The sequence below is a fragment of the Salvia splendens genome, chromosome 4 (genome assembly GCF_004379255.2).
Source record: "Salvia splendens isolate huo1 chromosome 4, SspV2, whole genome shotgun sequence".
Classification (NCBI taxonomy): Eukaryota; Viridiplantae; Streptophyta; class Magnoliopsida; order Lamiales; family Lamiaceae; genus Salvia; species Salvia splendens.
In genome coordinates, this window is record NC_056035.1 from 6,761,756 (window position 1) to 6,787,349 (window position 25,594).

A 25,594-nucleotide genomic window follows, 5' to 3' on the forward strand; every position below is an offset into this window, starting at 1 on the left:
ATTCTCAAACTACTATAGAAACTTAAATACAAGAACTTCTGGTTTTTATGATTAATCTTAATTGCATGTGTAACTGATATCTTCACCATTATGATTAAAAATCATTCAAATGTCATGGTGCCAAGTGAAGTGAAGCACTCAGTGCACATACATTCAGTAGTCGACTTAGAAGCTAAAAGCAGAGCTTTGATATCCATCCTTAATTGATCAGTTATTGTCAACTTTGCTTCTACTACTTCTGGAGCTAGTCAGTGTGCTGGCAGAATAGGATATCTGCGGCTTTTAAAAGTTGCTCTTGGAAATGTTTTGATATTGATATGGCAGCTTGGGCACAGCAATTCTATTAATTAACTTGACGTTTTAGTAACTGTGAACTTGGTTGTACATCTCTTGACATATATTTTCTCTATTCCCAGGAGGACTTCCCAGTTCAGTACCATGATTTCTATCTTATATCAGCTGGCAATATTGATCCACGACCGTCATACCACAATGGAAACCAAATCTGGCCTGTGGGATACAGATGTAGCTGGCATGATAGGATTACTGGGTCTCTTTTTATGTGCGAGGTTCAGATGGTGGTGATAGTGGCCCCATTTTCAAAGTTAAAAGATACCCATGCACATGCAGTCAACACCAGTTGGCTCAACTATCCTTGTTAGAAGAAGTCAGCTTTCAGCAAAGGTGATGACTTGAGGGTTAGATGATTTAGCCGCATTCAAGATGGTTGATGATGATAGTATATCAACAATCACACTGCTAAATGAAGAAAACTGCCCCATGTTTAGACAAATGTCTCTCTACTTCAAAGAGAGAAGAGGCCCATAATCCCCGCAAAGATAATTCTTCAAATTCAAATTTAGAAGTACACCTCAGAGAACTGGCAATCAAGTAAACAAAGCTGTAGGACTAAATGATATGATGGGGAATTTCAAGTTGAGGGCAGGTCAATATCATCTGTGTGGGAAAACGTTTCTCAAGCTTTCTTGTATGCTTGCCGTGAGATGTACAAGCAAAAGGGTGCGATCAAGTTCTTCTGCTGTCATGATGTGTTTAAAAGGAATAATGAAACCTTGATGGTGCTGATTCTTTATCAAGGTATTGTTGTTTTGAAGGACCTGCTAGCATCCCTCCATTGGTTCAGAGTGAGAATGAGCTTAACAAGGCCTGTGAAATGCTTTCATCATGGTTGAAGCAAGACAGGTTTGGTCTGAATGAAGATTTGTTCAAGAGATTCTAGAACAGCTTCCTCAAGTCACTGCTTGTTCAGGATATGAAAAACTGAAAAAAGAGAAGCAGATTTCAGACCTACAAACAGTTGAAAGTGGGTTTCTGCAGGTTGAGCAGAAAGTCAACAATGCCTCTGAAACTTCTAAGAGATTTCTGCTAAAACTGGGTGGGATGGAAGATACTCTAAAAAGGGACCCCTGCCCTTCAGGCAAGCAACTTAACAGAAGGCTACCATCATATCTGATGGGAGATGCTCTGCAGGTGAAACCCAGTTCTCTTATATGGTATAAGATTTACATTCTGCGTGCTTATACTTGTCAGTATCTTTTTTCAGGTCTGGGAGCTAGGTTGGCGGCGTTCTTAGAGGTGCTACAGCTTGGGCAGCCTTTCACTTTTCAGGAACTTGAGTCTGAGCTTGTAAATCCTTGGTTAGATAGCTACCCTTTGGATTCAAGGCACGAAACTTTCGAGTCTGGAGTCGGTGCCTCCTCCAGTTGTGACAAGGCTTCTCAAAGCGGATCATCCTCCGTTGGCAGATGTACTGGTCTTCTTTTGGCGAAGATTCTTGGCTCCCTGCTGAAATTGCTCGTAACTGAGCTGTTGTCAAAAGCAGCAGTATATGTGCGCCCTAATCTTGATGCCGGCGAATCTAAATCCAAGAGAAGCAGGAAAAAGGATTTGGGCTGGCTAGCTGAGTTAAGGAAAACCAAACTTGATATGCTTCCTGTTAATGAACTTACGTGGCATGAAATTGCTCGTCGATACATTTTAGCTGTGCTGTCCATGGATGGTAATCTTGATTCTGCAGAGATTGCTAGCCGTGAAAGTGGGAGAGTTTTCCATTGCTTACAAGGTGATGGTGGGGTTCTTTGTGGATCTCTAACTGGCATAGCTGCAATGGAGGGAGATGCAATGGTAGGCATTATCCTTTACTTTGTATCATTTGATCATTATAACTAATTTTTCCAGGTAGATAAAACTCTAGAATTTTGAGTTTTTATGCTAATGCCTTCATTCTCACCACTTCTGTATGATTTTAGTTCTATGATCACCACCACTAGTTAAAAATAGGACATTGATGACTAACCCAAAAGAAAAGTAAGTATGTGAATGGTTATGGGCATCAAGATCCTCGTCTTCTTTTGGGCATCAATATCTTCACAATCTGCAGGTAAACGATCGGTATCAGGCAGCATAAGTACTAATAAAGAATGGAAGCAGAAAAAACACAAATGAACAAGAAAAGGAAATCAGTGACTGATTGGTTAATGGGAAAGCCTTTATTATTGATTTGAACTGATTGCGTATATGGTGTAAATGTAGAGCTTTCTGAGTTTTGATCAGAATACAATCTCCAAAGGCTTGCTAATGTTCCCTAATTATGTATTATACAGTATACTAGTATGTAATGAAATTGTGATGGTTGAATTTGATCGTCCTGCCAATTTGATGTTTTCTAAAAACTTCTTCACATTCTCTAATTGTAAAATATGAAAAATGTTTTGATTAGTAACGTTGCATTGTATCTTATTGCAGGTTCTTGCAGATGCTATGAAGGAAATATTTGGTTCATTAAAGACTAAAAATGACATAATAAGTTTATGTTTGTCAGAGTCTGATGCCAATGGTGCTCAAACAATTGAGGTGAATGATGGTGTTATCCCTGAGTGGGCTCACGCGCTTGAACCTGTGAGAAAATTACCCACAAATGTCGGAGCCAGAATCCGAAATTGTATCCACGATGCTTTGAACAAAAATCCCCCAGAATGGCTAAACAGGAACTGGAACATGCCATAAGCAAGGAAGTATACAAAGGAAATGCATCAGGACCAACCAAGGTGATGTCTTTATTCTAGTTGAAAATGATTAGATGCTTTCATTTTGAAACAATATGTGGCAGGTTTTTTTAGCTGTATATGGTAAATTAATTTGTTGCTGTTGCTTGACTACAGAGAGCTGTTATTTCAGTCCTCGCAAGAGTTTACTAGTGAGAATCCACAGCAGGAAGCCTGCTAAAAAAGAAAATGTTAAGATTAAGACAAAATGTCTGATATCATTACTAAACAAGGTCGTATGGTGCTTCGTTGTGCTGCTCGCTTCAGATGAAGACAAAGTCTTCTGCAACCTGTTAGGAAGAATTATTTTGACCCAAATGATAATGATGATGAAGGGCTTCTTGGCTATCCTGCAATGGTGTTCTCGTCCTTTAGACTTTAGAACTATGATCTCAGGTTGGCTGCTGGTGCTTATGGTGGATCTCATGAAGCGTTGCTGATGATGTTCGGGAGGTTTGTGATTTACTTATGACTTCACTTTTTCCTTCGTCCTGACCACCTGTTTGTGTAGAGGCATTTATCCCTTTTATAATTGCTTGTCCCCATAGTTCATGGACTTGATATACAGTTTGCCTAGGCTTCTTTAGATCCTTCTGGTTGTTTGCACTTTTGTGCTTCCAGTTTCTACTGCATTTGATGTGGACCCTTCTTCATATGGAAGCTTGAGATCCTTTATTTTCTCAACATGCATACCTACTCTTATCGTGAAGTAAATTTTTCTTGTGTATTAGCAATTGTTCGCTCATTTAAAAAATCAAATGTTCCCAGAAATACTCGTCAGGAAAGTGCTAGGCCTGATTAGAAAATGCTTGCATAAATTTTCTACTTAGTGTCTACATTTTTTTATGTGAGATTAAAGATTTAGGACAAGATAGGAAGTTCAAAGTTCATGCTATTCATTTTATTTCTAACTGCCCTCTGTGTTCTAAATATTAACTAAATGACAGAGCTCCTAGCAATCCTTTGTTTGGATTTTCTTTATTTTCAGTCAGTGTTTGGACTTCAACGATAATTATAATTCATTTAGAAGTAGACACAGTTCTTGTCATTGTCTTGTTTGGTATGTAGAAAATAAATAATTTTAAAATTTAAAATATAAGACTTCCCACCCTCCGTGACATAATGCCTTGAAGTTTGAAATGCCTTATTTTTTGCTCCTTTTTATCTATAGGTTTTGGCGCAACATACATACTGCATATGGTGATCGATCTGAACTGATTGATGTGGCTCAGAGCTTGTGGAATAAGTTTGAAGATTTGTATGAGAAAGAGGTTGATATGCTATTCTCTCAGTGCATGTGTGTTTCTTAATAATTTAGGTGGTATTTGGTATCTTGTACTACTAGTGTCTGGAAATTAGAGTTTTCTTCCATTTGAGGCGAGTTTCCCTTTTCTGTCAGTTCAAGAACTTTAATAGGTATTGGCAACTTGTGAGCATGTGTCCAACAACTTCCCACTTTTTATTCAGAAATGATTGCTGAATCTTAAGCTAATGGTGTGTGTAATTGTCCAGTCAAAGAGTGATGTGAATTTGAGTTCGCCCAGACTATGGTGTTCATTTTGGATTTGTTCTTCTTCTTCCTGAACTTTTTATGCTTGATGTATGTTACAGGTTCTGACCCTTATCCAAAAAATGGCTAAAATTTCCAATGTTAAAGATTCAAGTGCTGATGCTCTGAAGGAGAGAGATGACATTCTTGTTCAGGTCTGTAATAATGCGCTCCCTAGAGCTCCATGGGATGAGGGACTGTGTAAAGTATGCGGCAGGGACAAGGATGATGACAATGTTCTTCTGTGTGATAAATGTGATTCTGAGTATCACAGATATTGCTTGGATCCTCCACTGCTAAGAATTCCGGAAGGAAACTGGTATTGCCCTTCCTGTGTTAGTGGCCAACCTCTTTCTTGCATTAGAACCTACGGGTCAATCTCCAATCAACAAAGCAGAAAAAGAAATCTTGGAGAATTCTCGTGCAAATTTCTGGGAGAACTGTCCAGATTAGCAAAGTGATGGAGGTGAAAGAACATTGGGAATTCACAGTCGAGGAGGTATGTTCTCAAGATTTTTCTGAGTTCAATTTGTTTGAGAAAACCAGATATACAGTCGAATCATATGGAAAAGCCCTTGCTGTTCACATTTGTTTCTCTACCATTTTCCTTTTTGTTGATGAACAATTTTTTCCTACTCGGTGATATTCAGTAGTCAGTATTTAATGATTTTCAATAGTCCTTTAGCTTTTCTGATGAGCAATGTTTTTTTTCTTCTTTTTGGCAGAGAATATTCTTCCTGAAGTTCTTCTTTGATGGAGCACTGAACTCTGCTACTGTCCGGGATCATATGGATCAGTGTGCCTCTCAATCTGCTGATTTGCAGAATAAACTACGTTCTCTCACTTCTGAATTGAAAATTCTCAATGCTAAGGAAGATATGCTTGGTTTAAGCGTTGAGAAAACAAATTCTAGTTTATTCAACATACGTGGAGATCTCAAATCAGATGCATCGTCTTCCCAGCACGCCAACGAAAATATCACAAGAGGAAATCCATCTGAAAAGGTCAGTCTTCTTTTTCGCTCTTCTCTGGTTCCTCTCAACGTTTTGATTACTATACAGTCTTATGTGCCTCCTTCAAGAAGCAGTTAAATTAGATGTTGCGATGATTTATTGAATCAAACACAATGTCAGCAGCTTGCAGTGGAGCAAAGTCAACATGAGAAGATCTTTGTCGAAGCCCAACCATCAGAAGGACCTAACGTGCAAAATGAGATACCCATTTTCACTCAGCAGCAGCAAAGCGACCAAGGGCATACCATTGTTCTGAATGATACACAGGGTTCCCTCTCTACCACTCAGGTGCTACCTGGTAATAATTTCTCCAGCTCCACCTCTGATCGTGAGACAGAACTTGTGACACCCGCACCTGTGAGTTCCATTCACGAATCTGGGGGCCATCAATGTCCCAACCAAGTTGATATGGTTTCTCCACAAGGCAACAGCCCCAAGGTATGCACTGTTAAGAATGAAGTTACTAATTTGTTGGAGTCAATTGCTAACATAGAGCTGAAACTTGTGGAGTTATCTCTTCGGCGGGATTTCTTGGGGAGAGATTGTAATGGCAGAGTATACTGGGCCTTTTACTATCCTAATGCTCGGCCATGGATAATAGCTTGTGGCGATACAGCATCCAAAGAGAGGCCTCCCAGAGATTTTGTCAGTATTCCTGATTCTGACAAGTGGATGTATTATGAATCTGATACCGAAATTGAGAAACTGGTAGGATGGCTGAAAGAGAATAATGTCAGGGAGAAAGAATTAAAGGAGTCCATTTCACAGTTTCAAGCTAGCAAACTGAAAGACACTGTGTATACAGAAGATCACATCCTTAAAAGAAGAGAAATAAGCTATGGTGGAGGAAAAACTTTATCTGCCAATTTTTTGGCTACAAAGGCTAAAAATGCTTTGGAGAAAAAATATGGTTCCTGCAAAAGGTTTGAGGCAACAGCTATTCCTCAGAATCTTGTCACGGGAGCATGTCAGAGTGGCAGAATGTATAGATGTCAATGCCTAGAGCTGTTGTGGCGTTCTAAAGACCATTGCAGTTCTTGTCATCACAGTTTTTCTACCTCTGAGGAACTAAGCCAACATGCTAAAGAAAACTGTAAAGCTTCTTTATCTGGTTCTAAACGAAGCCAAACAGCTGAAGATACCACCAAATGCAAGAAGGCAAGAAATGTGGCTTCTCAGGAAAAACGCCTCACTAGTATTGGCATACCTCAAAAAAGATCAACAGATGAGAAAGAAATTGGTGGACGTACTTCTCTGGAAGGCTACCGTGCTGATTGCCCCTTTAATTTTGAGGAGATTATGACAAGGTTCATTGTTCCTAGCTCAGTTAAGGATGGGGTGAATGACATAGGACTTATTGGCAGTGGTGGCGTCCCGTCCCTGTTGGCAGGCCAGTCTCCCTATCTAAGTGATTCCACACTAGCATTGAGCCTTGCAATAACAAATGAGGCCAGTTTAAGGCCTACTGATTTGAGAAGTAGACAACAGAATACTCCACCCAGTGCGGCGATGTACAGCAGGGGCTTTAAAGATTCACATAGGTCATCAAGATCTGTAGAAAATGGCCTATCTGATGAACTATCTATTGCTGGCAGATTGAAATCCATACTGATGAGTGAGAAGGATCAAGTTACTTCAGTAAAGGACAAAGGTTCATCAGTATCTGGGTTGTCAAAAAGCACTATAATTCGTGAATCTTCATCAAGACCATTAATAGGCAGAGCTTCTGAAATTTTGAGGGTTCTTAAGATGAATCTACTTGATATGGATGCTGCTCTACCAGAAGATGCTCTTAGAAAATCAAGGTCAGGTCAAGATCGAAGATGTGCATGGCGTGCATTTGTTAAATCTGCAAAATCAATCTATGAGGTTAGTCACACCTTTCTATTATTTGATGTCTTGCCAATTTGTGTGTTTTAGTTTGATATGTAGGTCCTGTAAGTTGTATCATGATGGAGATTTTTCTCATTTATGCTCTCTTTAATTTTTTTTACCCTTCCCCTTCTGGTTCTCAGCATTTTATATGCCCAAATCTCAAGGTGAAATATACATGCTAATCAATAATCTGCTTTTGCGTGCAGACCATACCTTTTGTAATATTCAATAGGTCTCTTTTTTGAGTTCACTGATGCCATTTTTTTAAATTTTTTTTCCTGAAGCTTACATATCTGGTTCTTTCAAATGTTCTGACTATAAGTATCACTGTGGATTATATCGATGGTATCACTTTAGGCAAGGAATTCTATGGTCTTGATGTGCTTCACATCTCATTGTTGTTCTGTATTCTCTCTTCTTTCAGATGGTACAGGCTACAATCGTATTTGAGGACACAATTAAAAGTGAGTACTTACAAAATGATTGGTGGTATTGGTCATCACCTTCAACTGCGGCTAGAATCACTACTCTCTCAGCTCTTGCTTTGCGCATCTACTCTCTAGATGCAGCCATCTCTTACGGGGAACCGCTGCCCGGCACTGCAATGGAGGTCTCAGAGCCAAGTTGTGCAATAGATAAGGAAGTTCATGAAAGTCCAACTCCAAAGAATCCTTCAAATCCTGGCAGCCCAACGCTTCAGAATACACCTGTGCCAGAGCCAGATTCTCCTGAGAATCCAAGAACTAGGAGTAGATCTAGCAAGCGGAGAAGGGATCTGAGCTGAGACAGGAAAAAAACAAGTTGGTATTTATCTGATGTCGAAATAAACTCAAACTGCTTATTTACAATTTTTTTGGGCAGTGTCCCAGACAAGTTTTTATCATTATAATCGTTGGGGGGGGGGGGGATCCTTAGACACCTTTCGGTGGAAGAAGATGAAGGCAGATATGCTTTGCCCCACTGTTTGTCATTTTTTCCGTTAGTGTGTGTACATCGAAGGAGTTACAGAGCTGATTAAAACTACAGTTTTATTGAGGCACAGGAAACAGGTTTATATGTATATAGCCTATCTTGTAAACTCAAGTATTTGTCTTTGTAATTTTCAGCCTCGTTTTTTTTAAATGTATGTGAAACAGTGAAAGGTCAAAGAAATGTTGTATAATGTACTACATTACGATGATTGTTTCAAAGAAACGTCAATTATATTTCCTCCTGAGATTGCAAGTATACTTATGTTTCTGTTATTCCTCTTACTGTGCTTTTTCCACTTCCTATCAGCTATGTAAATAAGGTGTTACTGGCAATCTGTCATTCACTCAAGTGCCAATGTTTGTTGTAAAACATCTAAAGTCCATTTTTGGTTTTCCAGTTTATTGTTTTGGTCTATTTTTTGCATGAATTTCTCAAAAACAATTCGACAGTTAAATCATAAAGAAATTTAAAAACACAATATATTTCAAAACTAAGACCTGGATTTTCCCACAAGAGGAGGAAAATGTTCAAGATTGAATACAGAGAAGGTTAGTCTGGATTTCTTTGGCAATTTAATTCACTTTCGACTATGATAGTGGTCCAATGTTGGATTAATGAAATAAGTGATTGTGGTTCCGTTTTTTTGTGAAAGTACAGTGCCTTCCCTGTGTTCAAATGTCCCTTCATTTTTGTACTACTTGATAGTGGTCCCAATTCAAACATTCTATACATGTTTCCTGGTGGATGAACATGCTAACATAAATATCGAAGAAGTTGTTGGTGGGTTTTTTAAATACCGAGGATAGTTATTAAGGTAGATTTCACAAATTTGATTTCTTTTACATAGGGATATTACCACATCACAACGGTGTAATGAAATAAGTAGTTATATGGGAAAGCCGTATGGGAATCCCATGCCCAATAACCTTTGCGGTAGATAACCTCAATCAAAGTAACCTGATTCAGCAAAAAGGTAAAACGATGGTTTTCCTTTTCTCTCGCTCTTTTGATTGCACACTATTTTGATTTCGAAGAGCATAAGATAAGCACGCCAATTAAGAAACTGCACCAAAGGTGATATGCTGAAACTTACAAAATTTATAACTGTTGCAAATTATTCCATCTCCAATACAAGATATGAGCGGTGCCGTGATCAATATGCGTTGATTAAACCAACATGTTTATTCATTTCGCTCAGGCCCTGGGCTTCGGACCCAGGCCAGTCTCTACCTTCTTGATCTCAAAAATAAGCATTCTCCACATCTTGAGCACAAACATTTCAGCTTCATCATCTAATATAGTTTGGAGCCTCTCAAGCATCTCACCTGCATCCACATGCTCCTGAGTGCTAGACACGATATAGTCTACTAGTGTGACCTCTTCCTCGCCCAAAAAGTCTGTTATCTTCTTTGATACCCATGGTCTCATTCTCTCATGCAGCACATTCTGTAAAGTACAAAAGTAGGTTTGCTTTGAAACTATTATGCACATTATCTTTCAATCATACCCTAAATAAGAATTCAAATCATCCCCTAAATAATAGTACTAACCACATTAACAGAAAAACTAACATAGAATGACAATTCACGAATTTCCTGTCTAACAATTCCTATATGAAATTAAATGTTTGGTCTTTAATATCATGATCTTAATGAGTTTATTTTATCACAGCCTTTTGAACAATAAAGCAAAATGAATAAAATGATAATAAATTACGCCCTCCACCCCCAGAGGATATGATTAATCAAAAAGGAATAATACGACAAAGAGGCATAGAGGTAGTCACCTGATCATAGATAGCCCAGTTGATCTCATAGGAGAACAACTCATCTTTGGTCTTTGGGATAGTGTCAATCAACTGCTTAGCATCCAAAAGCTTCTGCTTTTCTGGGGTCCTTGTTTTATTTGATCTTTCTCTTTCAGAATGATCTCTTCTGCTCTCCTCGCGGATGCTATTGTTCTCTTCCTCATGTCTATCACGGCCACGTTGGCCGGATCTCTCATGAGAGCGTCTACTTTTTTCTTTTTCTCCATCAACTTCTTTAGGATTAACAGTTGAGATACGCTTCACAAATTCTGCTGCAGCAGCCACATTAGCTGTTGGGGCTTCGGCCATGGAAGATTGAATAGCTTCCCGTTCCTCAGTTGAGTAATCAATTGGAACTAGAGGCCTCATCTTCTTTTCCTTATGTGCATCCTCATCCTCATCCTCATTAAAAACTGAAGGTACAGCAGCTCGCTTTCCGAATCCTGAAAGCCCAAAGCCCAACTTTTTAGTTGGCACATTGCTATTTTGTTGAATGTCCAGAGCAAAATTAGATGAATTGCTGGTGCCATCCTGCAGCATCCCTTCACCTGTAACTGGTAAAAGTATATGTAAGTTCAAAGGTGGTGAGCCCCAAACTGGAATACGATCACAAGTTAAGCCAGAAGAAAAAAATACCTTCGTAAGTTCTAGGACTTGGTTTGAGCTCAAAGGTCTGATCAGCCTTGCCCTGGTCTTCAGCACTGATTTCATTTGGCGAGATAGCTTTCTCTAATCCAGTAACTGGCAGACCAGTTTCTGTTTTCAGAACCTCAAGCTGTTTCTTCTGATCTTCTTCGGCTCGCATTTTAGCTTCAGCAATTTCTTCCTCCTCTCTCACTCTGTCAGCCAGATCCTCTTCCTTCTCCCTCTGTCTTCGTTTCCTCTCTTCATCACTGATCTTATATTTCCTCTTCTTTCCATACCCATCATCACCGTCACGTTCTTGGTCCACAACTTCCCACTTCCTTTCATGAGCCCTTTCTCTCTCTCGTTCTCGCTCTCTCTTCTGCCAATGTTCTCTCTCTCTTTCTCTGGATTCCCATTCTTTTTCACGCACTTTATACCTCCGTTCATCTTCCCGACTCCTATTTTCTCTTTCCTTCTCCCTCTTAGCTCGTTCATGCTCTCGCTCTCGCTCGTATCTTTCAAGTTCCCTTTCTCTTTCTCGTCTTGGGTCACGGTCTCGATCCCTGTTCCTATCAAGCTTTCTACTCCTATCAGGAGAACCTGTTCCTGCTCCATCAGGCTCACTAGAGGGTTTGCTCTCAGCAGTCTTGTCATCATCATTTTTGTCTTCTGTATCTGCATAATGAAGTGTAAGCATTTCATCAATGTCTGGAACAACTACTATGGCATGGAAACAAAAGTCCTGGACAGATTATCAGGTCTGTTAGAATTACATACCGTTCTTCACCCCACCTTCTGGTTCTCTATCCTTTGAACCAGAAGGCTGCTCTGAGTTTGAGTTTCCAGGTCCATCAATAAGTGTTTGTGGGGGTGGGGGTGGAGGAGGAAGTGGTTTGTTCTTCAGCCGTTCCTCTAACATACCTGTGAGCTTCTCGCAAGCATCACGGTCTGCATCCCTGTCTTCATCAGTTACAAGGCTAAAACTGCCAGCCTCAGGATTTTCCTTATTCGGCTCACTGTTATCCTTTGTCTGTTGTTCATCCGATGAAGGCTTTAGAGACTCTTCAGTCAACTTAACAGCTTTGTCAGTATCAGAGCTCGACTCTCTTGCTTCCTCTTTGTCTGAACCATCAATTGCAGATTCCCTGGCTTTCGATCCTTCTATCTTTTTCTCTACATAACGCTCAAGATATTTCCGTGTTGTTTGATTAACATTTAACTGCAGATCATTAAGTTGATAATAAATCAGCAGAAGAGCAAAAGTCCTTCTCAACTTTCATAGTTGGGAGGGATATATGATGCACACAATACACATAAGAGTAACTAAGTACGTGAACCAAAAAGCCAGAAACGTCAACAACTTGTAGTATAAGATTTCTAATGTAAGAGAAATTGTAGCATGAGGTATCAGCATCTTGCATAAATATGATGAGGCTAACACAGCAAAGTTGAAGAATTACGTATATCTCTTAACAGAAGGCAGTAAATCATACCATCAACTCTTGTCCATCAACTCTTAGCTTATTAAGTAGTCGCAATGCCCGAAGAACTCCTTCAGCAGACTCAAATTCACAAAACCCAAACCCTTTCAAAGTTCCAGTGGGGTCTTGTGGACGTTTCCAATTCTTTACTGGCCCACAAAGCTTCAGAAAGAGTTAGAAGTCAGGCTTGGTTGATATGAACATCAAGCTATATTATTCAAACAAAATTCCATACATATACAAGTTGAATCCAACAAGAGAAGGAATAGAAGAGAACAATATTTCAAGATACTACATCAAACCTGCAGGAGAGACAACATGAAATCATTTTCCACAGTTGATGATATCTTCCCAACATATACAGTCGTCTGTGGCTCCTCTGCTGATGCAACGCTTGGAGTAATGGGTCTAACAACTGGAGGAATAATTGGACCACGAATTCCGATAACTGGAGGGCGTGCCAATGGTGGCATAACACCAACCAATGGCCGCAGAGGAAATGCTGGCCGAAGCATTGGTGCATAAGGAGAAGGATAACGAGGTACTCCTGCATGAAGAGGCCACAAAACTAGGCAGATTGTCAACAGCATGCTAATCAAATTACATATCAACTGACTATAGATTGAATCAAGCATAAATAGATCTAACAAGATGAATCAACTGTTGTTACCAAAAACATCAAAGCAATAAGAGATTGCAGCACAGGCATGACAACACTCACCAGCTGAACATATAACCTGAAGGAACATCAAGAAAATAACATTGGGATTCATGATACAGGAAATGCATGAACAGGGCATACCTTAAGCATTGACTTGCAAACAGAAGGCATGCCAAAACTATCCAATTGGAGGCACCATAGGTGAAGGTTTAATTCGAGAAGTGAGATGACTAAACCAAATTCTCACTCAAACCACAACACATTTCAGACATAAAACTAGTATTTAAGGCTTGATTTCTTATTTACATGCATAAGAAAAATCACATGGGAAGATTGTATGGTTAGGATGATTTTGATGCCTTGAATGAGAGGCATAGCTGCACTCAACTGTTAGCATAGTCTGCTGTCGCCAGTTCAAAATTAACATCCCATAAAAGGGCTAAACATTTTTATCACTACAGTAATAGCCTACTCAGTAAACAGCAAACCAGAACCACTTAAGATTGGAATGGAAAAATCACATTTTTCAGTCATTAATTTTCAAATATCCTATGTTTTTCCTTATTCTATTCTTTCTAAAGCATTGGACTTACAATATCAATATATATTCCATTAGAACAAATGCAGTAGAAATCAATGAAATCAAGCAAATTAAAAATGTGTGCATACCAACAAAAGGAGTTGAAGTGTGAGGGATACTCAGTCTCTAATGAAGCCTTCCAACTTTTCCCACCGTTAACAATCATGAGACACTGTAGAGAAAACATCTCGTCATCGATACCCCTAATCTGACTAACATGTACCCCTCCCTATCCCTTATGCCTCGTATACTCTTTCTGTTAACACATTGTAAAATACAGCATAGCAGCACACTTATGCCCATAAAATCAAATCAATTAGGGATCAGTTTTCTTAAAGCGTGATACTTTGTAATGATCATGAGAGGTGATTCAGCTAATAGCCCAATTTCGTTATAAATCCACAAGAAAGTGCATCACTATGCAAAATTAAGACACACACACACAACTCATATATCCAGTCTTGTTCAGAGAAAAATTTAATCGTAAATAGAGAGAAAACCCACCCGGAGGCATGGCACCTTGGTGAAGAGGCTGAGGCATACCAGGGTAGCCATTCGACGTAGGCGGCCCGTATCTCATAGGCTGACCGACCATGGCATAAGGAAGCGCCATCACCGGATGCACCGATGCCAACGGGCCGTTCCCAACCGTGGGAGCTGGTACCACTCCTGGAGGTGGAACACCAGGAGCCTGGTAGGGGAAGACATGTTGGAATTGCGGGGTAGCGGCGCCAAGCGTCCCAGCCGGGCGGAAGGAGGGCTGCATCGCCGGTGGAGGAGCAACGAGAACTGATGGAGGCGGAGGGCCGCTAGGACTAGGGTTTGGAAATTGGGGAAGCGATGTGGGAGATGGATCAGATTGGGCGGTTCGAGATTCAGGTTCGGGTTCGGATTTATGGAGAGCGGGATTGTGATCGGCGGCGACGGCGGTTGTTTCCGGCGCTGGCGTTGGATCCGCCATTGGTAGATGATGATGATGATGATGATGATGAAGTTGTCGCTTTTCCAGTTCTGGGGGTTTTCAGTTTTCACAGAACGCTTAGATTTCTAAGCCCTAATTTGGGTTTTGTTGGCGGTAAATGTTCTGACATGTGTGCTCCTGATTAGACTAATTACACCATACTCAAAATGTTTCATTAATATTTTATTAATATTTTAAATTAATACAAAAAGTTTTAAGTTAGAATATTACATACAAAAAGTTTATTAAGGTTTTTAATTAGTATATTATGTTAAACTCTTTAACACCGTTAATTTGATTACTCTAAATCATCCAACTTATCATTAGAATAATAGTAAATGGAATAGAGTTTACCTTCAAGAAGATGAAATAACTTAGCTTTTCTCTCCTAATTGCTTCAAAAAAATCTGATAGCTTCTTTCTGTGAAAAAATAAGTAAATTGTCTACTTTTAGGAAATGTTTGGCTCAAGTGGTTTACACTTTTGAATGTTTATTAATTGCGGCATTTAGATTCTTAGATTTGATTCAAAAGTATTTCAACTAAAATTTTTAGTCTTGGTTTATGAATATTTAAGGATGGGATTCAAAATTTTGATTTGTAGTTTTGTTGGTATTTTAAGAATGTGTTTCAAAGATCTTGTGAAGGAGCTGGGAACATTAATATATATATCGTAGATTAAGCAAGTGTGGTAATACAGAGATGCATTAATGGAGCTTTGTGATACATGTTTTATTAGAGCTTTGAACATTAAAAAAGTTAAACGGTGTTAAATATTTTAACATAATGTACTAATTAAAAATCTTTATGGAACTTTTTGTGTGAACCATGCTAACTTAAAACCTTTTGTACTAATTTGAAATATTTGTGAAACATTTTGTATATATGATGTAATTACCCCACGAGATGTTATGTATGGTATAATTACCCCACGAGATGTCATTACATCTTTATCGACCATCCAACCTAGGTATACAACGAGAATCATGTCCATTTTTTGTTCTAAGTAAGGATAGTCTCCGGTGAGATTTGGTCGAACCAGATAGTGCATGGCTGATGGTACGATCTAGCTCTAATACCAATTGATACAATCTCTCTATAATCACTCGACAACGACACTATTAAGTATGCTAGGAATATTGAGTAACTATTAAAGATACAAAGGGTGGGAATCGACACCCTTGAATACACATTCAAAGAATTGTAAACAAGACCATATAGGAGGAGTAATTCATTAAACAATTATAGCTCAATCAACAACATAGTTTTAATATAATAACTAAAAATCTGTTTGTTTGATAAGTCTGATAAAAATGCTTAAAGAACGATACTTAAAACACATTCAAAGAAATCCTAATTTTCTAAAGCTACTCCAAAAAAAACTAAAGCTAATAAAAATAATTCTAATTCGAAAATGGAACAAATTAAAATTACAAACATACTAAAAAAAATTAATCGATCCATAAATGGGAACCTTTTTCATACTCTGAAAAAAAAAAGAACTCTAGACTTGGCAATAACTGCGTTTGCTTATAAGAGCATCCACAATGGCGCCTAGCGCACCGCCTAGCCAAGCGCCGGCGCTAGGCGATCGCTAGGCGAACCATTGGAGGATACGAAAACCGCCGAGCGGTTTTCCGGAAATCAATTTCGCCTAGCGCTAGGCGGTCAAAAACCGTTGGGCTATGCGCTGGGCGATCCGCTCGGCTCCATTGCAGCGCCCGGATCGCCCAGCGCATAGCCCAGCGGATTTTTTATTTTTGATTTTTAATTTTCGAAACACTATATATACGCGATTTGCACTTCATTTTCATTCGCACCACTTGTATTAACGAGTACTCTCTCTATCTTAATTTCTGTACAAGATCAACACCGAGAAATGGATCTGAACAACGAGCCAAGTTCAGGGACGAGCGGTTCTCAAACTCCCCCAATCCCCGTTGGAGGCGGATGGAATCAGATGTCGGGGTACTACAACATGTACCCGTGGCAGCAGATGCTACCCGGGATGCCGACCGGAGGGAGTCCGCCGGGGGGGTTCCCGGCGATGCGGGGTTGGGCACCCAATATGCAAATGATGCCGGGGTGGGCACCCAATATGCAAATGATACCCGAGGGACGTCTATCGCCCGAGTTTTGATTTTTTGACTGCTTCATCGCACACATCGACCCCAACGGATGCGCAGTTCACGCCGAGCGGTTTTGATGATTTTGCGTTGTCGGATTTGGGGTTTGATAGTCTCGGAGTTCCGGAAACTCCCGTTCAAACGGGGGGAGCAGTGCAGGGTAGTGGCGCCCCAAAGAAGAAGGGCAAGGGAAAGAAGGTCGGGGAGTCGTCGCAGCCGGGTGAGGATGACCCCACGGTACGGAGAAGGTGGACGGACGAGGAGAATGTTGCGCTGTCAAAGGCGTGGGTGAGTGTTTGCGACGATCCTCTTGTTTCTAATAACCAGAGGATCATCAACGTGTGGGGCAAGGTAGCAGCAGCCTACCAGCTATTTTGCCCGGAGGGGAGGCCACACAACGGGGAGGATTGCCGGAAGGCGTGCAACCGAATCAGGGTTGCCGTCTCCCGTTTTTCGGGTTTGTACGCCAACGCCCTCCGCATGCAGAGTAGTGGCCAAATGGAGGACGACTGCAGGAGGATAGCGGAGAAAGCCTTCCCCCAGCCCGGGTTGTATAAGGACTTCACCTACTGGAACTGCTATCTTGTGTTGAACGACTCCGAGAAATTCCGAGTAGGTGTCGACGCTGGCTGGCCGAAGAAGCAACGATTGAACTATACCGGGGATTACAGCGGCAGCAGCGGTGGTTCCCACGACCTCCCCGAGACGGACGTGGTGCTCCCCAACCCTCGTTCGTTCGGCCGCCGACCTCGCCCCGCTGGGCTAAAGCGGGCGCAACGGGAGGCGAGGGGGGTCGCCGGGGGTTCCCAGGAGGTCCAGTCGGCATCCCCCTTTGACCGCCAGTCTACAGAGGATCTCAAGTACTTCGCGCGTCAACAAACGCGCCAGATGATGGTGAAGACGTTAGCCGAATGGCGAGCGGCGACGGACCCCCCGGAGAAGAGATTTCTCTTCACATTGCTCGAGAGCATGAATGACGATCTGCGTGGAGGCGGCAGCGGCGGTGGCAGCGGAGGCGGCGGTGGTGGTGGCGACGGAGGCGGCGACGGCGACGGCGGAGGCAACAGAGCCGGCGAGTGATTTTTTTTTAAGTAATATACTTTTTCGATTTTGAATGTAATTTTTTTATTAATGTACTTTTTAAAAAATTTTGTACTTTTTTTAAATTTTTGTATTTTTTTAAAATAGTATTATTAATGTTTCCCGTATATGTCTCGTAAATTAAATTCCGTATATTGTGTTATTAGTGATGTGGCTATTGATGTGGCTGAGCTATTTATGATATGACTAGGATATGGCTGGGCTATTTCTGATGTGGCAGGAGAATTTTTAGTATTGATGATGTGGTAGTAGGAGTTAGTGGCTAGACTATGACTGAGCTATAACCACTGTGGATGCTCTAAAAATGGAGTATTGTTTTAAATGGGTAAGAGCGTCCACTATAAGGTGGACGCGGCGGTCGCCGCGAGCGGGGCGATGGCGGGGCGGAAGGCGCGGCGCTTATAGTGGATGGGGTGTCCGCCGCGAGGGTGGACGCGGCGGAAGGGGTGGAAGGCGGCGGACGAGGCTTCGCCGCGAGCGGGGCGAGGACGCGGCGTGCATGGTATAGGCGCGGCTATAGCCGCGGCTATTATAGTGGCGGAAATCCGCCGCGGCTATAGCCGCATGGGTTGAAATTTTTTTTTTCGTTTTTCATATCTATAAATACCACTCTCCCTCCTCCCCCACTCCCATTTTCACAACATCCATACACCCACTTTCTACAAAAACACTCTCTACAAAATGCACCGAGGAGACGACGAATCACCCGACACTGAGGAATCGGGATATGACAGCAATCCATCTCAGCCGTCGGGTTTTGGCGGATATGCTTCTCAGCCGTCGGGATTTGGCGGATATGCGGTTCCGTCACAGTCTTGGAGTTGGAATCAATCTCCCCCACCGTGGGCATCGAGTCCACCCCTTCTTCCATCTCAGTCGTGGAGATCCTCACCAACGCCGCCCGCTTTACAACGGAATTTGAGTCGTTCCGCTTTTGGAGATTACCGACCCAACCGACTCCGACACCGAGTAGACGGTGCCGGAATTTGAGGAGGAGGAGGAGAAGAAGAGGAAGACGAGGAAGCCGACTCCGACACCGAGTAGACGGTGCCGGAGTTTTGTAGTTGTATTTTATTTTCATTATTCGTTGTATAATTTTACCTGTATGCAATACAATGAATATTCGGCCTAATTACCTCGTATTCTAGTTATTTACACTGCGATTATTTAAATTACACTTGATTAAAAATGAAAATTGATTATAAAATTTTGGGGCTATTGGAGTTGTCCACTATAGTGTGGCGGAAATAGAATTTTGGGGCTAAGGACAAAAAACTGGGGCTATGGACAAAAATCTGGGGCAGGGCTATTGGGCGTGTCCACCTTATAGTGGACACTCTAAAAGAGAGGTGAGCAGCTGCTGACTGCTGAGTGCACTCACCGGAACTCGGCTGTGAACAGATGCATGGCAGAGAGAAAGAGAAATGTGAAAGTGTGTCCATGCAAACTACTGGAGCTCGGCTTCTGAGCTCGGAAATGAAGCTCGGCTTTGAGTCCGGTTGTGATCGAGTGGTGGAGCCTCGGCAGCTCCGAGAGAGATCAAGAAATAAAGCTCGGCTTTGAGCTAGCCGAGAAAGGCAGTTCGGTTGATAACCGAGAAAGGCAGTTCGGTTGATAGCCGAGAAATGCAGTTCGGTTGCTAACCAAGAATGGCAGTTCGGTTGATAGCCGAGAAATGCAGTTCGATTGCTAACCAAGAATGGCAGTTCGGTTTTAGCCGAGCAGCGGTTATAACTAACTTTGGGAAATAGAGTTAGTTGGATTTTATTTCTTGATTGCATCTTGTATAAATAGCTCGATAGAGCTCAGTAGTGAGAGACGCAAAACACAGATTACACACACAATTAGAAGAGAATTCTTGCACTAGCTAGCGTTTGCTTAGAGTGATAGATTGTGAGTGTGAAGTTCTTGTATTGAGAGTTCCATCAATAAGATTCCGGTCATCTTCTCCGTGGACGTAGGTGGATTATCACCGAACCACGTTATATCGTTTGCATGCTTTATTTCCTCGTTCGTGCGTGTGTGAGATCGGCGGTATCACGACCCAACAAGTGGCGCCGTCTGTGGGAAGACTTCCACGATTTGCCGATTGATTGGTTTCTGGGTGAGTTCGTGTCTAGAGGTTCCGTTGTATAAGCTGATCTTGGCGATTGCCCACCGCTCGTTTTGAGAAATGTCTACAGCCAAGTTCGAGGTGGAAAAGTTCACCGGGAGAAACGATTTTGGGCTGTGGAGGCTGAAGATGAAGGCCATCTTGATGCAGCAAGGCCTATGGGATATCTTGAAGAATGAAGGTGACGCTAAAGAAGGCAAACCTGATGCTGATGAAAAGGAGAAGCAAAGGCTTCAAGATATGCAGTATAAGGCTTATAGCACCCTGATCTTGAACCTCACGGACAGGGTGCTAAGGGAAGTTTCCAAGGAGGAGACGGCTGCAGGAGTATGGGGGAAACTTGAGTCATTGTACATGACCAAGTCTCTGGCGAACCGGTTACATTTGAAGCAAAGGCTTCTTGCTTTCAAGTTTTCAGATGGGAAGAGCATTTCTGAACAGCTCGAGGAGTTTGGGAAATGCATAGATGATCTTGAGAATATCGATGAGGTCATTAAAGATGAGGATAAGGCATTGATGTTGCTCAATTCCCTGCCTAAAAGTTATGAGCACTTCAAGGATGCAGTGCTTCTTGGAAGAGAAACCAAGGTCACCTATGAAGAGATTCATTCTGCATTGAAGATGAAGGAATCGCAGAAGGCTAATAACAAACAAACTGATCCAGTAGCTGAGAGTCTGCATGTGAAAAATAATCAGAATAAAAGGGGTTCCAAGAAGAAGTTCCAGAAGAAGGAAGAAGGTGGAGTATGGAAGGAGAAGAGAAGCTGTCACTACTGTAAGAAACCGGGCCATTTAAAGAAGCATTGTTTTGCTTGGAAGAGGAAACAAGAGCAAGAAAAGGCTGGGAACATAGAGACTGCTGATCTGGCTCAGGATGTTGAAGATAATGAAGCTTTGAATATCCACTCAGGGGCCAAGATTGAAGAATGCTGGATCATGGATTCAGGGTGCTCCTTCCACATTTGCTCACACAAATCTTGGTTCCAAGAATTATCAGCTTGGGAAGGATCAGTGATGCTAGGAAATGATCAAGTGTGCAATGTCAAGGGCATTGGGAACATCAGATTGAGGATGAAGGATGGGAGTATGAAGACTCTCACAGAAGTCAGATTCATTCCTCAAATCAAGAGAAATTTAATATCTCTTGGAATGCTAGAGTCAAAAGGGTGCAGATTCAACTCTGGTGATGGGATCCTCACAGTAACAAAAGGCACCAGAATTGTGATGGAGGCCCAGAGAAAGAACAGCCTATACTATTTGCTGGGTGAAACCGTGGTTGATGCTGTGAATCTTGCCCAGACAGAAGACCTGCATCTATGGCATGCCAGGCTTGGACATGTGGGTGAGAAAGGCATAAGAGAGCTGGCTAAACAAGGAGTGATGAAGTTAAGTGCATCAGACAGCCTAAAGAAATGTGAATCTTGCATTCTAGGAAAGGCAAAGAAGCTGCCATTTTCTGGTGGGAAACACACTTCATCAGCCCCATTTGTGTATGCCCACAGTGACTTGTGGGGGCCATCCCAAACTGAATCCATAGGTGGAGGTAAGTATTTCATCTCCATCATAGATGATTACTCAAGAAAAGTGTGGATTTACATTCTAAGAGAGAAGTCCCAAGCTTTTGAAAAATTTAGAGAATGGCATGCTAGATATGAGAATGAAAAGGGCTCAGTGCTTAAATATCTAAGGACTGATAATGGCATGGAGTTTCTGTCTGCGGAGTTTGATAGTTTCTGTAAGGTGAAAGGGATAAGAAGGCATAGGACCGTGCCAAGAAATCCTCAACAGAACGGGCTGGCAGAAAGAATGAATAGGACATTGCTAGAAAGGGTGAGGTGCATGCTATTCTACTCTGGAATGCCAAAGAGATTCTGGGCAGAGGCTGTCTCTACTGCAGCTAATCTGATCAATAAGTGTCCATCATCTGCTATATCCAATGAGACCCCAGATCAAAGATGGTATGGAAGCCTAGGTGATTACTCAGCCTTGAAGGTGTTTGGGTGTGCTGCTTATGCACACATTAAGCAGAGTAAATTGGAGCCAAGGGCAAAGAAATGTGTGTTGTTGGGATACCAAGATGGGGTAAAAGGATACAGATTGTGGAATTTGGATAGAGAAGGCAGAAATATCATTGTGAGCAGAGATGTGACATTCAATGAAGAGGAGATGCCATTTAAAGATGATGGGAAGCCCTCTGGTGGTGGCAGTAGCTCTGAAATGCAAAACCTTGAGTTTGGTGGAGAATCTGCTGGAACAGACACTGATGAGGATGTTGTGATCACAGGAAATCAAGAAGAAGGTGGAGCAACTAGCTCTCAACATACTCAGAACACAGGTGAGCAGGAGTCACCAGTGCAGCAAGCTGCTGCAGCTCAAGGGGCCAGAAGAAATCCAAGAAGAAATGCAGGCCTACCTAGCAGATTCTCAGATTATGACATGAGCTTCTTTGCTCTATGTGTAGCAGAAGTACTCATGTTTTCAGAACCCTCAACCTATGAAGAAGCCATGAGTTGCAAGGAAAGTCAGAAATGGATCAAGGCCATGGAAGAAGAAATAGAGTCCTTGCTGAAAAATGGGACTTGGATTTTGGTGACTGATCCAGGGACTCAGAAGCTGATCAGTTGCAAATGGCTGTTTAAGAAGAAAGTAGAGGTGGGGGAAGTTGAAAGCATACGGTTTAAGGCAAGGCTGGTTGCTAGAGGATTCACACAAGTAGAGGGTATTGACTACACAGAGGTGTTCTCTCCAGTGGTGAAGCACACTTCCATTCGGATCTTATTGGCCATGACTGCTCATTTCAACTGGGAGCTGCATCAACTTGATGTGAAGACAGCATTTTTGCATGGAGATCTAGAGGAAACGATCTATATGATGCAGCCTAAGGGTTTTGAGAAGCCGGGAGAAGAAAAGAAAGTTTGCTTGTTAAAGAAAAGCCTATATGGGCTCAAGCAAAGCAGCCGGCAGTGGAACAAGAAGTTTCATGAGCAGATGGAATTGATGGCATTTGAGAGATCCAGTTTTGATAGCTGCGTGTATGTCAAGAGAAGTGGAAATCTAATACTGGCCTATCTACTGCTGTATGTGGATGATATTCTGCTGGCAGGATCAAGCAAGAGTGAGCTGCTGTCTGTCAAGGAGGAGTTGAAGCAGAGATTTGATATGAAAGATCTTGGGGAAGCCAAGAGAATCTTGGGTATGGATATTGTCAGGAACAGAAAGAAGAAAGAACTGAAATTGGTTCAGGCTGATTATATCAGAAAGGTGGTAGAAAAATACCAGGTAAGGAGTGAAAAGTCAGTATCCACTCCATTGGCTAGCTGCTTCAAACTCAGTAAAGAACAGATGCCAAAGACAGCTGAAGATAGAGAAGAGATGAGCAGGATACCCTATGCAAATATAGTGGGAAGTGTGATGTACTTGATGATATGTACAAGGCCGGATGTGGCTCATGCCATAAGCGTTGCAAGCAGATATATGGCTGATCCAGGTAGGGATCACTGGGCAGCACTAAAGTGGATTCTGAAATATCTGAAAGGGTCTGTCATGGTTGGCTTGAAGTTTGGTGGTGGAGTTTGGTCTGAGGAGAGGGAAGTCCTAGAAGGATTCTGTGACTCGGATTATGCGGCTAACTTAGACAACAGAAAGTCTCAGAGTGGTTACATCTTCACACTATATGGCACAGCAATCAGCTGGAAATCAAATTTGCAGTCTGTGGTTGCACTGTCCACAACCGAAGCTGAGTATATTTCTCTGACTGAGGCTGCAAAGGAAGGAAAATGGTTGCAAGGAATCTTGGAAGATTTAGGAATGAAGCTGGGAGCAGTGAAGATTAACTGTGACAGCAACTCGGCTATATGTTTAGCAAAACATCAAATGTTCCATGAGAGGTCGAAGCATATAGATGTGAGGAGACACTTCATCAGAGATGAGATTCAAAGTGGAAAGATCAATGTGGTGAAAGTTCCTACCGAAGAAAATGCATCAGACATGTTGACAAAATCTCTGCCAACTTCGAAATTCAAACATTGTTTGAAGTTGGTTGAGATTGTGGAGTGTTGAAGCTTGTAACAAGGATTGAGAAGGGAATCCAGATATTGATGGAGTTTTGCAAGGACAAGGTGGAGATTTGTGAAAGTGTGTCCATGCAAACTACTGGAGCTCGGCTTCTGAGCTCGGAAATGAAGCTCGGCTTTGAGTCCGGTTGTGATCGAGTGGTGGAGCCTCGGCAGCTCCGAGAAGAGATCAAGAAATAAAGCTCGGCTTTGAGCTAGCCGAGAAAGGCAGTTCGGTTGATAACCGAGAAAGGCAGTTCGGTTGATAGCCGAGAAATGCAGTTCGGTTGCTAACCAAGAATGGCAGTTCGGTTGATAGCCGAGAAATGCAGTTCGATTGCTAACCAAGAATGGCAGTTCGGTTTTAGCCGAGCAGCGGTTATAACTAACTTTGGGAAATAGAGTTAGTTGGATTTTATTTCTTGATTGCATCTTGTATAAATAGCTCGATAGAGCTCAGTAGTGAGAGACGCAAAACACAGATTACACACACAATTAGAAGAGAATTCTTGCACTAGCTAGCGTTTGCTTAGAGTGATAGATTGTGAGTGTGAAGTTCTTGTATTGAGAGTTCCATCAATAAGATTCCGGTCATCTTCTCCGTGGACGTAGGTGGATTATCACCGAACCACGTTATATCGTTTGCGTGCTTTATTTCCTCGTTCGTGCGTGTGTGAGATCGGCGGTATCACGACCCAACAAGAAAAGTGGATATAGACCTCGACTTCGATAAGCTACCCGGCAGATACGACGAGGAGGGGGAATCGGGGCCGCTTAACTGCTTCAGGCATCTCTCTGATGAAGAACTCATTGAGAAGATTAGAGGGATGGGAATTTCAAAACTATGAATAGATTGCCCGACGGCGGCGAGAAATTGAGAGCTTACATTAAGAGGATGGAAGTGGAATTGGCGCGCTGAAAGCTTGAAAAGGTTGTTTTTTTTAGTTGCGATCTATTTGCTTTCGCCGCTGTGCTTGTCTGTGAGAACCGAAACTATTTGGTCATACGACATTGATGATATCTCTTCTTGAATAGGAATTGCCAGGATTTCATCAAAAGTATGTATAGAGCAGGAAATAATAAATTAATCAAATAGGAGAGGAATAGCTTTTTTAAGAGATGATGATAGTTGGGTTTGTTTAACATTATGCTGTGGCATTCTATCAAAGTGATCTCATCATAATGAATTATTGGATAGGTGATGGCATTGTAAGTCTGCCAGTTTGGATAAAAGAATCAGAACTTAGTTCAAGTGAATTTCTGTTACCTCACCTGGTGTCCTATATTGCCTCTAAACTCATGCTTGAATATGGTTTCTCGAAATTAATGCCATGTTTATTTTTTAGTTGCTCTATTGGTATGGGGACTCTATCGATGGTATTCCTGTTATCGCTACATGATTGGTCATTTATTTGTGATGATATTTTCTTTTCAGGATAACCTAAAATGCAGGAAGTCGATAATATCAGCCGATGAGTCTATTGGCAATGGTGAGGTTGCATGATGTTATTGTCGCTGTTGGTTTTTTATTTGCCCAATTATATATTCCTCCTGTTGTTCTTGTTCTCTGGTTGTTCTTTCTCGTGGGTGTAACTATTAGGCCTACTGCTCT

General features: G+C 41.7%; 1 protein-coding gene and 1 pseudogene across 14 annotated transcripts; one reads left to right on the forward strand and one right to left on the reverse strand.

The window, feature by feature from the left end:
- Window positions 1–114: 114 nt before the first annotated feature.
- Window positions 115–8,735, forward strand: LOC121800569 (annotated as a pseudogene).
- Window positions 8,736–9,554: 819 nt separating this feature from the next.
- Window positions 9,555–14,687, reverse strand: LOC121798219 (RNA-binding protein 25-like). Of its 14 annotated transcripts, none has more exons than XM_042197122.1 (9): window positions 14,135–14,276; window positions 13,720–13,802; window positions 13,111–13,126; window positions 12,692–12,936; window positions 12,402–12,551; window positions 11,686–12,127; window positions 10,918–11,583; window positions 10,261–10,835; window positions 9,555–9,920 (listed from the first exon to the last, which is right to left on the reverse strand). In XM_042197122.1, exons 4-9 carry the CDS (start codon window positions 12,902–12,904, stop codon window positions 9,669–9,671), a joined length of 2,298 nt encoding a protein of 765 aa, XP_042053056.1. In that variant the 5' UTR covers window positions 12,905–12,936; window positions 13,111–13,126; window positions 13,720–13,802; window positions 14,135–14,276; the 3' UTR covers window positions 9,555–9,668. The 14 variants fall into 14 exon arrangements, with proteins under 14 accessions (XP_042053056.1, XP_042053055.1, XP_042053053.1 ...); XM_042197121.1 differs by having other exon boundaries at window positions 13,060–13,126; XM_042197119.1 differs by lacking the exon at window positions 13,720–13,802 and having other exon boundaries at window positions 14,135–14,317.
- Between the last annotated feature and the right edge of the window lie 10,907 nt (window positions 14,688–25,594).

Coding starts and splice junctions, on each gene's coding strand:
- LOC121798219 (XM_042197109.1), bottom strand. CDS start 14,591: ATGGCGGATCCAACGCCAGCGCCGGAAACAACCGCCGTCGCCGCCGAT. Junction 12,937..14,134: donor CCAAGGTGCCATGCCTCCGG/GTGGGTTTTCTC, acceptor CTCTTCATGCAG/GAGTACCTCGTTATCCTTCT. Junction 11,584..11,685: donor AGAAGGTGGGGTGAAGAACG/GTATGTAATTCT, acceptor TTCATTATGCAG/ATACAGAAGACAAAAATGAT.